This window comes from Melopsittacus undulatus, chromosome 5 (genome assembly GCF_012275295.1).
Source record: "Melopsittacus undulatus isolate bMelUnd1 chromosome 5, bMelUnd1.mat.Z, whole genome shotgun sequence".
Taxonomy (NCBI): domain Eukaryota; kingdom Metazoa; phylum Chordata; class Aves; order Psittaciformes; family Psittaculidae; genus Melopsittacus; species Melopsittacus undulatus.
This window is the reverse complement of record NC_047531.1, coordinates 57,480,547-57,494,351: the sequence shown is the minus strand read 5'-3', so window position 1 is coordinate 57,494,351 and position 13,805 is coordinate 57,480,547. Positions and strand designations below refer to the sequence as shown.

Genomic DNA, 13,805 nt, shown 5'->3' with positions numbered 1-13,805 from the left:
GCATTTCAGAGCTTTACACAACAGCTAAAACTGACCCTGGGATATCAAACCACCCTGGGATGGGGAGGCGAAAGTATTTCCAGAAGAAATCTACTTTAAGTCCTTAGAAACACCTATCTCTCCACATTTAGCTTTTCCCCGCTGCGAGTTAAACACATTGCAGCCTTCCTGGGAAAAGAGCTCAGCTGTCTGAAACCAGAAACAACATTCCCACCAAAACCTTTAAAGCACTACACACAAGTGAAAGATTATTTCACCCCAGTCACGCAGCACCCCTGAGCTCCGACGGTCCAGCCTCTGTGTCCCCACTCGAAGGCTAGCTCCCGCCTGTGCGGCACAGAACCGGACAGAGCCTGCAGTTTATACCCCAGAGGAAGAAGGGAGGGAGGCGAGAAGGACGCCCCGCCATCCCGCCGGGCGAGCTCTGTCCCAAGCAGGGGAAGCAGCGCCCCTCCTCAGTGCCCCTCCTCTGCGCCCCTCCTCTGCGCCCCTCCTGAAGGTCGCTAAAGCAAGACCTATCCCCACCACTAGATGGCAGTATAGCGCCCCATGACGCCGGACAGAGCTCAGGTTTCTATTGGCCAGGAGGAGCAAGTGGGCGGGGCGGTGTGACACAGCGACTGCAGCCCAGGCTGTGACCCGAACCGGATTTAATTCCCCTCGCGGTCGCCAACGGCTTGGGAGCTACCTTCACTCGGGTCCAGTCACCGCCGCCGCCACCATGGCGCTTAGCGATGCCGACGTCCAGAAGCAGGTAGGGCCGTGGGCCCAGCCCGGAGCGGGGGCCAGGCCTGTCTCCTCCACACTGCCCTCGGCCCGGCCGGGGGAAGCTGACGGGGCCGACCCAGAGTGAGAAGCGGGTCACCGAGGGCTGGACAGGCGCTTTCTTGACAAGAAAGGCCGTGCTAGGTGGGGGTTAAGCTTGAAGGGCAGTCTGTAAGGGAAAGGGAGAGTCGGAGCGGGTGGGGTAGTGACAGCTCTGAACCTTGCAACAGCAGGGCCAGCTGCGGCCCGTTTACGTTTTCGTTGTGGAATGGGGTTTCCTGCTGTGAGGGTAAAACACTGGCAGGGGGTGATGAAGGGGAAATATTTTGTCTGGGAATCTCACTGAGAAAGAGAAGTCTCTGAAGAAAGTGATTTTTTCCCTGGCAGCATTAATTTGCCACCCATTGCGAAACTTTGGTGAAACATTTTCATGATACATTATGCCAGTTTACAATGAAAGGGATCATGAGTAGCCTTTATGCCATCTACAGTGTTTAAGTGCACTTTATGACAGATAAATATGTTGTCTTTGGTAACTGCTGTCTCTTTAGATGTTGCTTTCTTAGGACTTCCCATCTTCTCTTTTTTTTTACAGCTGTATTACATCTGATTAGCTGTAACTTAGATTAGGGCAGGCTATTCAGCATTCTCAAATGGCTTTTCACTTTTACATCCTAAACAAAGTAGTGCAATATGGGCTTCTCTTGCAGTGGAAACTTACAGCTGTGACTGTGGACACTTCTTCCTGAGGCAGGACTCTTTGTCCTTATTGACAGTAAACACTGGCCTTGCCTAAAAAAGCTGCTTTGAGCTGGGTTGAAAATGGTGTGCCATATTAAGGACTGCACAGATCCAGTCAGCACTGGTCTGTGGAGTTTCCTACAGGTGATGAGCAGATCAGCCAAGTTCCCTTTGTCCTTTGCATCAGAAGTGCTTTGCGTCTCACTTTCTCATTCAGTAAACATTGTCTCTTGGCAAGGAAGCATCACATTGAAAGTAAAATCAGTAGCTTGCCTTTTTCCAAAAGGGGAATGGTACGTTCTGTTGCCTTTTATCTGCAAAGCTTGTTTGGTTAATCCATGAAGATGATACAAATAAAGCTGACATTGGAGTGGTGTTGCTCAGCCACCACAGGCCTGAACTTCCGAGGTTAGTTCAGGATCTGTTGATATACTAAACAGACAATGCTAATAGCATTTCCTATTGTTTTATACTCCCGAGCCTAGGGTGATTCTGTAAACTGGAAAAGAGAATGCTGCTGATTGCATGACAGTTCTGCATGCGTACACATCTGGTATGAACTTGCCAGCTAGTGCTCTGAACTACATGCCAGAGTATTTACAATCATTTTCACTTTGAAAATCATCACTAATTAAGAGTCAGAGATGAATTAGAGAAGAATTTTTCCCATTGATAGACTTGCCTGCTTTATTCTATCAAAGGTGTTTAATAGATTGTTCTGTCTAGCCTGGCTAGTCACTTTTGGCTAAAGTTAATCTAATATCTGGAACTTCCCATGGAAAGAGTGGTCAGGTACTACTCATGGGAAAAATACGTTCTTCCTTTCTGTAGGAAATACTACTATGGTAAAGTTATTAACTTCATTTAAAATTAATTTACAATTTAAAAATACATATTTTTTGTCAGTGTTGTTAAAACTAATCCTATTTATAAATGTGGAAGTCTCACTTAGGATCTCTTTTAATTCTATGAAAAGCAGAAAAGGATTTCAGTACAACAGATTTTGAAGGACATAACCCTGTTCTGTCTTCTGGGGGAAGTGGATGCCTTATTAGCTTGCTTCCATCTTATTCCTCTTCATTATGCAGGGGGTGTTTCTTGAACTCTCAGAACTGTTTCAAGTACATTTCTAAAATTCAGAAACCAAACCAAACTGGAGGAAGTGACTCAGTAATGTAAGGATTACTACTCCTGTCCAGAACCCTTAGTTACCTTCAACAGTAGACTGTTCAGCAAAATAGTTTCCTTATTTTGCATGTGTCTGCTGTCCTTTCCGAAATGCCGGCAGAGCTAAAGCTTGGTTTAACCAGTTGTCTAATCAGGTGAGCAGGGTAGGAAAGTGGCACTGTAGGTGGACATGCACTGGGAAGTGTTGCAAAATGGAATTAAAAGAAAAATTGCTGATTTGATTTTGAGGATGTAGATATTATTGTTCACTTTTTCTACTGCACATGCTTAAGATCTGCCACTTGTCTGTTCACTTCTGGTTTTTCATCCATAAGGGCATAGCGCTGTTCTGCACATTGGCCAGTTTTCATATTGATATCTTTCTTAGTTCTTTAAAATATATCATTTTAACATGAGGTTATATAACTAGAATCTTTTGTGCAAGTGTATTCAGACCAGATTGTCTGCAAAACATGTGTCATCACTAAATGCAAGCAGAAAGTCATTAGGTTTTTGTGGTCTGCTCAAGTACACAGTCCACTCCATCTGCTCTTGGAAGGGGCTATGCCTGTTTAAAGCTACAGTTTGGTTGGGCACAAGTCCTTACTGTCTTGCCCCAGATGTGAACCTAAACTTATGTCTGGTAACAGAAAGGCATGTGATAAATAATCAGAACTTCGTATAATTCCCTTCCATGTCTTTAATCTGTCAGACCTATGCTTTATAGTGTTTTGAGGTAGTTTTAAAAAGGTTCTTCGATTACAATGTATTGGTGTATATCAGGCTCTAAAGGAATATGTGATGTTCTTGATGTGATCTTGGCCACCTATTGCTGCTCCCCAGCTTCTCCATACCAGTAGGCAGCTACTTTATGAAGCCATTTTGAGTGGCTTCATAACTTCTGCTTGTGCAGATCTGACCAGAGTGGCCAGTAGTCCTTTGCTTCACCAGTCATGTGTTGTGAAAGGCCTAGGTTCATTCAGATACCATCTATGCCTGATGTAGAGCAGGGACTCAACATTAATTTTCTATGTTTCCTGTAAATGTCTTAACAAATAGAGTAATTGCACTGTGAGGAAGGTGGGTTTTTTTGGATTATGATTTTTGATTTTTTTTCACTAAAACTGAGAGAGGGAGGAAGTTGTTCTCACTAGTGAAGAATGAAAATACTCAGCTTCACAGTTATAGACATTTACTTTTGGGGTTTGGTTTTCTTTGGAATCTTTTTTGCATAGTTGCATATCTAATGTACATTCTAATAGCAGCAATGAAACATCATTATGTAGAATTATTTTAGTTTTCTTGTAATCTGTGGTAAAATGAATTGACTCTTTTACCTGTATGTTCAATTTAATTCATTGGAAAACAACATTATAAAGGAGCCTGTTAAATGAGGAATGCATACACTTCCTCTCATCAAAGTCCTTTTCAACAGGAAATACTTTCTTTTCTCTCTGTTGTTACAGATCAAGCATATGATGGCTTTCATTGAGCAGGAAGCCAATGAAAAGGCTGAAGAAATAGATGCAAAGGTAAAAATGGGAGTTCATTGTCAGTAAGTGCAAAATGAAAACTGCATCTGACATCCTGTTTTGATAGTTGTGGTCAGAGCAGTCCTAGAATGCTTCTGTGAGTTACAGCTTACTTCATATTTAGTTATTACACGGCAAAAAAAAGGATGCTACAAAATAAAGTTAATATTTGTCAGCTTTTGACTAATGAAAACAAGTCAGAACAAAAGTTTTCTTAGTGGTTCTTAAATATAAATTTATTCATATGCAAGTTCACACATTCATTTTTAAGCAATCTGGAGAGCTGAGTGGTAATATGAATAGACTGGATTAAGTGGAACACCTTCCCCACCTCCTATACCTAACTTAACATCACTGAGGATTAAAGGAGTTCTCTGCATAATGATGAATTCTGCTAAGGTTTGTCATAACAAGCTGTTACCTGAAATTTTAATTTTGTGACTTCCCTAGCATGTCAGGCAGAAACGTAAGTAGGAAATGAAAGCAGTAATCTTACACAAGCATTCATATGTATACCAAAATGATAAAAAAATGGGTTAAACTGGTTGAATTATGTTTGTGGAAGTTTGTAAACAGGTTCATACCTAAACCTATGTTGCCACATGCAGACTTAATTCTAGATGTGATTAAGAGGTATCCTGAGGAACTGAAACATATAAATTTATGTTTAAGGCATGAGCTGAATTACTTGCAGAATTCTTCCCTTAGGTTAAGCCACAGGAGACAGAGTTTAACATTAACCTGGTGAATACAGATGTTTAATAAAGGAAAATTAATGATGCCTTACAACTGTAACAATCTGCACTATACCAGTACTGAAATAGCTTGTTGGTATTGGACTCAGCATGTGTTTTACTGATAATATTTAGTCTTCCTTAAACATTTAAATCTATATAAATATTTAATCAGTACTAGAGTAGGTATTCCTGGAGATATGCAAATAGAAGTCAGAAGTTGAGATTGGATTCTCAGGTATAAATAGGAAAATTTGTCATCTCTTTTCACATGCTGCCTGGATAGGCTTTGTAAAAGGCAATAGCTATACTGTCACTCTCCTCATGTAGGACCTCCTCAAAGTCATGAAGTTTTTGGACACTGACAGCTGGATTGCTTGTTTTAGGTAGAATCAGGAAGAGATCAATTCTACAAAACCAAGTCAGACCTAAAGCTCAGATAAAATGAGTTTTATTTAGCAATATCCATATATAAATTTTCTAATTTTTTGCCTGAGGAATCAGTACTTCAAAGAAATGTGCATCAATCAAAAGATAAAGTAAGCTGTATGTTAGTTAGCAAGGTTCTAGTTCAGCAGAACACTTCCTGTACTTCCTTTGACTTGCATACTGATTGAAATGTTTTCTGTACATGGAACCATAAATTGTATCATTCTAGTTTATCTATGAATGTGCTATGAAAGCATGGGTGTTTCATTTTGATTCTGACTTTTTCAGCCCATGGAATCAATTTCCACTCAGTTGTTTAATTTTTCCTACAGGCAGAAGAAGAATTCAACATTGAGAAGGGTCGCCTTGTTCAGACACAGAGGCTGAAAATCATGGAGTATTATGAAAAGAAGGAGAAACAAATTGAACAGCAAAAGAAAATGTAAGCTGTTTAGTTTAAATGTCTGACTTCAGAGCCTGAGCTCTCATTTTATTGCTTATTTTATACAAAGTGCTTTTCCCTGGCACATTGTAGCAAATATATTTATTTCTAATTATGAGTTTCTTGGTTTTCCTGAGGATAAACTATCAAAGGTGAGCTACGGTAGTATAACTGTTAGTAAGTGTGGTGAAACAATCTTTCAGACTTCTTTATGTAGTTAACATCTAGAACTCTACCCTGGTCTGTTACTCTGGGTCAAATGATCAATGTCAGGTTTAGTTTTGATGGGCTTTTACTGAAGGACAGGGTTCTGCAAGTCATTTGTGCAAGTTCAGAAACAAATTCAAACGTGTTAACAGGCTTTGTTGTTAAATGTACTACTGTTAACTTTAAATATGAAGTATACAGTTAAATGTTGCAGTTCTTCTGTCAAAGTCTGGTGGATTGATTTAGCTTTATCTGCAACTTGCAGTCAGATGTCCAACCTGATGAATCAAGCAAGACTGAAGGTCCTCAAGGCAAGGGATGACCTTATTACAGTGAGTATCTCTGTAGTAAAGATAACAGAGCTTTTGTTTCTACCACTTGTTAGGAAATGTTTTTAATCATTCTCTGAAGAAAAACACGATTTGTAAATGAGTGATGTCATACAAAACATACAAAAATGGCTTTCCCAACTGCTCTGGAAAGTTATTAAAGATTTAGTCCAACTTTGCTAATCTGCTTTAGCTTATTTTCACAGTTTCTATTATCTGCTTTTAGGGAAGTACAGTTCTCTGCCAGGATCATTGCAGGCAGGGTTGTGTCTATCGTTTGGACAATAGCTTCTTTCTTTAAAGAGTAGGAACTCTCTCTTGCACAGTTTGAAGTTCTGTTTGCCTGGAGCAACATTTATGCATGAAAGCTGGCATGGCTTATGCAAGTAAGCTTAAAACACCACTGACTGGGTTTTTCTGCCTCGTTTGGTGACCCCTAGTTCATGAAAAGGTTTGTTGTTTGCTCTAGTAGGTGACCTATCTATGTGTTGATGTACAGGATGAGTATCATTTATTGGAGCAGGCTACATGTAGTCTTAGTTCAAGCTTACTATGTTTGTCTTACATCAGGTGTAGTGTATTCTGCTCATTATACAGCTTGCAGTTTTCCTATTATCTCTTACTCCATCTCAGAAAGAGTGTTCCATACTCTGCTAGATGGTGCTGTTGAGCTATTGGAAAAGCTGTGAGACCTGTAGAAGTAAAAAATAAAAAATCAGCTACTGTTAAAAGTTAATGCTACTATGAAAAAGGGAGTTAGCAGAAAAAAAGTCACCAGTTTATTGATTCTTTAAACCTAGTTTCAAACTTTCAATTGTATTCACAGATGGGAGGAAGGTGGGTGGCTGAAGAGCTAATTCTATTGTGATAGTCTCTGCGGATGAGTCTTCCTCATTTATCTGCTGACTCAACCTCATGCTTCTGAGTAATGCATAACACTCTTCCTCATTTTAAAACATTTAAAGTCACATGCTGCTAGCTCTTTTTTTCCCTTATCACATCTTTGGCCTCTTTCATGAACAAGAGACATGAGAGGTTCCAGAAATGCTGTTTACTCTAGGATGGACAGTATAACTAGGCTTCTAGGTTTGACATTAAATTGTGATAGTCTTATATCCTAGCATTGATTGTGTTAACATGAAACGCTGAGGCAGGACAGTAAAGAAAGGTTTATACCAAATCATACAATTTCTTTATCTGATGGTTTACTTCAAGAAATTGTGTTTGAGTTGACTCAAATTTCTTAAAAATTCAATCCCATCTGATACTGATTTACTGAAACAGAAATAATCAAAACCAGCTACTGCAAATTAAAAATAGGCTCTTGCTTTTAAATTTTAACTTGCACTAACTTACAATTAAAAAAATGTAAGCTGAATATTTCCTGATAAAAACATAGATTCTATTTCCTTGCTTGACCACAAAGCAGAAAGAATCTTATTTGGATAATTTTAATAGTTTACATTAGGCAGTGATTTACAGCATATTTAGTTTGTCTGAATTAATATTAACCCTCTTACCACTGAGTTCTCATTTTTTAGTGAAAAAGGAATTATTGTCAGGTTATAATGGGCTTGGATCAGGGCAGGGAGAAGGGAACTGTTTGGAAAGGATATTGTGCCATGCACAGAGATGAAGGTCTAGCTTGGATGAACACCAGCTGGAGTGTACATTTACGTGTTGGCAGGGTGTGATAGCTATAATAGGAGTACAGAAAGTTGGTAGGCATGAAACCAAATGCCAAACAGATGGGCTCTGCTGATCTGATTTCTTTGAATGTAGGATTTGCTGAATGAGGCCAAGCAGAGACTTGCTAAGGTGGTAAAGGATACTGCCAGGTACCAGACACTGCTGGATGGACTAGTTCTACAGGTAAATATTTAAATTGTAAAAAATAGATTATCGCATCCTCATAGGTGTCTGTCTTCAGAAATAACCCACTGGAAGTTAACTGTTGTGGTGGAATTTAGATCAAATGTTGCTGGGTAATCTTTGAGTTTTAAACATCACTTCTATATCTTTGAATCTTGGATTCCGAACAGATAAAGTTGCAGCTTGTTTTGAGGTGTAAAACTGCTATACCATGAAGCAGTTCCATTGTAAGAATAATTGTAGATATGCACACATACATTATAACATGCACTCTTAGGATGCACACTTTAAGCTCTGTAGTAATTAGCTGAATCAAATGCACTTTGGCAAAAGCTGTTTCTCCAAACCTAGAAGTCAATATTTAGCCACTTTTTAAATCTTTTTGGCATTTGCAACTTAGAAGTCCTGGGTTTGACACATTTCCTGTGGAATGGCATGCGCCTGTGTCAGACATACAGACAGAAATCAAAGCTTTGCTTACCTAGAATACTATCCTCGAGCCCGAGAAATTAACTGCTAAAAATCCTGTGAGCATTCGGCAGGGTCGATTGTGCGGCCACTGGTGCCACCCTCTGGTATGAGCTCAGCCTGTTGCTATAAACTCAAAATCCAGCTGGGAGCTCTCCTGTTCGCAGTTTAATGTCATTTCTTAACAGTGTTTCCTACTGTCTTGTGCTTCTAGTTCAGTTGTTTCTTTGTCACACTTAGGTTTGGTATTGTTGTACATCAAACAAACCTGTGTCACTTTTGCAAATTGGCCACATCTGTCTTGGCTCATTATATTTGATCCAGTGAGGGATCTGTAGTCACAAGTAGTCACAGTTGGACTAGGTGGTCATTGCAGATTTCTTCTAGCTGGAACTGAACCTCTTCTATACTCATGTAATACTACAGGAATTGCAAAGCAGTAGTTCTTAGAACAGGCATTTGAAACTACTGCATGTCTTCTCCAAGAGCTGCATAGGACAATGTCAGCTTGGCTACATGCTCAGTCTACTTAACAGCAATGATCCTTAAGTACATTATCTGGGCAACTCAATCCTATGATACATATGTTTAGTTGCACTTGAGTTCCAAATGTGAAGCCAACAAAGAGACACATAATCCATAGCTGTTGAAAGAATCTCTCTTTCCCAGTATTGGTGCTGTTTTCTCAGAATGTCTGCATGAAGCGAACTTGCAAGCAAAGAAGCTAGTATTGTCAGGTTTTGGATTTCAGATTGATCAGCTTCATTCCTTTCTTGGGTTTGTGTAATTCTAAGACAATTAAAATGTTGATTTTCTGATACAGTAATGGTTATCTTGTGCAGGGATTCTACCAGCTGCTTGAGTCCAGATTAGTTGTTCGGTGCAGGAAACAGGATCTCTCTATGGTTAAGGTAAGACACTTAGGCTAGTTTGACAGTATACTGCTCACAAAGGCTGGATCCTGACTGCAAATACTTGCTGCTCAGGTCATATCTGTGTGACATGAAAACAAGCTTGGCTTGCTGCACTTCTGCTGCAGATACAGTGCAATAGAACAAGTGTGCTTTTCAAGCTGGGGATCATTTTCTTGGATATTACCTAGGAAATTTTAGACAATGCTGCAACATTAAGAATAATAATTGGGTTTGGCTCAAAAGCCATACTGAAATACATTTGCTTAATTAAAAAAAAAACATGTAAGTCCCTTAATTTTATTACTACAGATGATTGAGTGGCCAAACCCAAGTAGTATGCTAGCATTTGTCAGTACTAACCAGAGGTTTATCTTATATCCTAGACTGCTGTACAGAAGAGCATTCCCATCTACAAAAATGCCACAAAAAGGGATGTGGATGTCCACATTGACCAAGACAACTTCCTGCCAGAGGATATGTAAGGAAAATGGGAGCCTTTTATACAGAGCACTAAGTCCATGCAACTTTTCAAGCCATAGCTCCTACTAGAACAGCCTCAGAAAATTACGTATGGAATATCCTCACAGTGTGTCTGCTGCTGTTCTAGAGGAATTTGGCACTTCTTTGTGTTAATCAAGCCCAGACTCTGCAGTTTTCTCCAGCCAAGCACTGTCTCAATCAAAAATGTCAGTAAAAGTTTTGTGCGACCTCCAGCCTGGTTCACAGTGCTGGATTAGAGAATAACTATGTAGAAACTTAACCATTGGTCTTTTAAAGAGAGGGAATGCAGATGTAGCCATGTCATCTATCTCAAGAGAAAGCAAACTGAGTGATAAGGTGCTGCAGAATAATCACTTGATGGGGTTTGTGTCTGTTATGTCTGCAAGGGTCTATTTCCATGTAGTATGATAGAGACTGTGGCACAAACCTCTATGTTCTGCTAGTTATGTATGGGCCAACAAACAATACTTTTAGCACTCTTCCTCACTTCCCAAATCTGAAAGCTGTCTACTAGTAATAAAATACAGTCTGAAGCTGTTCTGAAGTGACAAATTTCATAGCTCTGCTTGCATTTAGATCATGCTAATGTGGACCCTTGTATGTAGCTGTGGTCTCTGATAACTCCAAAGGTGCTTTGCACTGCTGCTTCACTGGATCCCTCTGTGATTCCTGTTAAGACATGGTCAAAAAAAGATTGTTTTTCAAACATTAAAAATCTTATCCACATATCTGACTTGCGTATAAGTGCTGATTTTGGATAATATCTCTGCCACATTCTGACTTTGAGATGCTGCATGGATTTCACAGATATTTTTTATTTCCCTCTCTAGTGCTGGAGGAGTTGAAGTCTATAACAGTGATGGTAGAATTAAGGTTTCCAATACCCTGGAAAGCCGGCTGGACCTTGTAGCACAGCAGGTGAGTTTCTTTAACAGCCAAGGTGAACAAGATATAATTAACTAGTTTTGTCTTGTAATTAAATCTCGATGTGTCACAATAGTCTGTGGGATCAATTTCAATGTGGGTGACAAGGAAGAAGTTATTTTTGAATGGAAAGAAGCAAGTTACCTACTGTTCGTACTTCTCTACAATAAACATGTCTTTCCTTTCACTGAGGGCCTAGTCTGCAAGTTTTCTTAACACTTCCAGGAACGGTGATTCCACCGCTTCTGTGGGAAGCCTGTGCCAATGCCTCTAAGCCATCCTTTAAGTCTGTAGAGTAGCAGGCAACGTGTGATCAGGTAGAGGCTTCAGAAAATTCAAATGAATTGACTTGTTAATTTTGAAGCCTAGCCTAGCCATCCTGCAGTGCCTGCAATGAGGAACGTGTACAGTGATTGTATTGCCTGTTGCATGTAACTGATGTACTCTTTCTCAACAGATGATGCCAGAAATCAGAGTGGCTCTCTTCGGTGCTAATGCCAACAGGAAGTTTTTGGACTAAACCTCTATGAGAGAAGGTGGGATCTGTTCCACTGCCATACTGAAGGGGATGCAAAAGCATCTGCTAATTTAAAATCTTGAAATATAACATTACCGTGTCATCCAATATCTGTTCTTCAATGGAATAATTTTGCATACCTGCTGTGCTTAGCCTCTCTCCTTGTGGTTAGAATGTATTGCTAAAAGGATGTGAAGACATACATATTCATCCAGAAGTGACACTAGGAAATGAAGGCATTTGGGGCTCTTGGCTTTCCTTGCACTGTTGTGGCTCTATAAAGACAAGTGGTCCATTTAGGGTCATTCTCTTTGCCTTGGCCACATCTCTTTCAAATTGTCTAATCTGTGAAGTAAATTACTATGCTACTGGTGGAAAATTCCTTTTCTGTCACAGAGGGCATGCATTTCTTCCCAAGTTTAGTAGTTTAATTCATGTTAGTTGGTCAGGCATTTCTCTGTTCTGTATATGTGATTAAAAAAAAAAAAGCCTGAGCCTGTAAAACTTTATTTATTAAAATGAAATTGTGTGTGTGTATGGAGTTCTTTTTAGCTTCTCTCTGGGGGATTGGCAGCAACCTGTGAAAATGGGTTTGTGTGTATAAGGACTTACTGCTTGAGGGCTACATGTAGTAACTGTTCTGTGAAGCTGCAGTTCGAGTGCATGGAGTACTGTTGAACTATTCACTTGAGTAGCATTGTATTGTAGGCAAGCCTTTTGAACAGGACTCTAGGATGAGCTTCATTTTTCCTGAAAAATGGGTCAGTAGTTTTGTTCCCTCAATCTTCTTTCACAAAAGAGAACTAGAGTAACACAACTGCCCTACTTAGATACAACAAATACGGTCAATTTCCAGTTACAGGTTTGTTGCTCCTGTGCAGGAGATCCAAACCAAACCCCTGTAGTAAGTGCTGTTCAGGATCTGAGGAACAACAGCTGACTCTTGTAACTCTTCTATTAGAGTAACTATTAAGTTAAATAACACCAGTGTAGCTATATACATTATGTAATTTGTTAAGTTTTACTAAAGCTTCTCCTTTGCTTCTGCTGTGATGACTAGTATTCTCTCCACATTTTAATGGTGTAGGACAGAAAAATTCTGGAGGTGACTTTCCATATTACAAGCCTCTGCCTGACTACCTGACTCTTCACCTAGTGGTCAGTTCTTATTTCATGGAAATAAGAAACTGGTGGATCACTGCTTGAGTATATTTTGAAATAACTCTAAGTACTGCAGTGATTGAGGAATGGTAGGAATTTTGCATTGTGCTATGAAGAATACTTGTCAAGCTGCAGGAACACTGCTTTAGGCAGCATTTTTAACCTGAGGCCCTTGCTTCTCAAGCTGAGGTGCATGCCCTCCTATAAAGTAGACATTAAATGCTAGATAAGACTTCTACTGCCTTATTTCTTCAGGTGGGCTTTATTCATTAAAGAAGAAATTGTATTAGAAGTCATTGACACTTTCTCTGATACCAGTAACATAAACATGCTTGGCTGTGACAAAAGAGATTCTTTGTACAGGTTCTGATGCTCTGCTTCTTCCATGAAGGTAGCAAGACCTTCTCAAATCCAGATCTTGTATACTTTTGAAAAGCAAAATAATAGCTCATTGACACTGGAATTGCTATTTACTATTTACTTTCCTGTGGTAGTTTTGTGTTTTCTCTCATATCCTCCTGTTCAGGAAACAGGAAGAAGTAACCGCTGTGATACATGTATATAAAAATTAGTGACCTCAAGGATGTGTTTAGTGTTGGTCAACCACATGGGTAGCAGTAATTCAAGGAAGATCTATAAGAAATGGCCTGAGCTTTTCATGTATCGCATCTGACAACAGACTAGTGGGTTTGTACCCCCTACACCCTCCCCACAAGCTAACTGAAACACTTGTGCTTGCTCAGTTTATTTGCAGGATTGCAGGCACTCTTAGCTTGTACCATGGCAGCTGGGACAGGAACTTCATCCTTCATTAGCAATTCCCTGCAAGTGTGTTGCAAGAAGATACCGATTAATTTTACTCCTGGGACACGCACATGAGAGAATATGATTATAAGCAGTGCATTACCTGGAATATCATTGTCCTTCATTCCAGGCAATAGGGTCTGTTTCCAAATCTTATTACCTCAGAGATGCAGAGAAAACCAGAATATCCCAACCAGGTTTAGCTAGTGTGGTTAGCAACCCTGTTGTGAGTTCTCTCAGCTTCTCTTCAGCATTTGTACACAGGTTTTTACAAGTAAAATGTAAAACAAAAGCAACA

The 13,805-nt window shown here is 39.8% G+C and overlaps 1 protein-coding gene across 1 annotated transcript; it reads left to right on the top strand.

Moving 5' to 3' along the window:
- Positions 1 to 594: 594 nt before the first annotated feature.
- On the top strand, positions 595 to 12,083 carry ATP6V1E1 (ATPase H+ transporting V1 subunit E1). The gene is made up of 9 exons (XM_005144361.3): positions 595 to 754; positions 4,140 to 4,205; positions 5,701 to 5,810; positions 6,283 to 6,349; positions 8,129 to 8,218; positions 9,529 to 9,597; positions 9,984 to 10,078; positions 10,932 to 11,019; positions 11,483 to 12,083. Exons 1-9 carry the CDS (start codon positions 722 to 724, stop codon positions 11,543 to 11,545), a joined length of 681 nt encoding a protein of 226 aa, XP_005144418.1. The 5' UTR covers positions 595 to 721; the 3' UTR covers positions 11,546 to 12,083.
- The last annotated feature ends 1,722 nt before the right edge of the window (positions 12,084 to 13,805 follow it).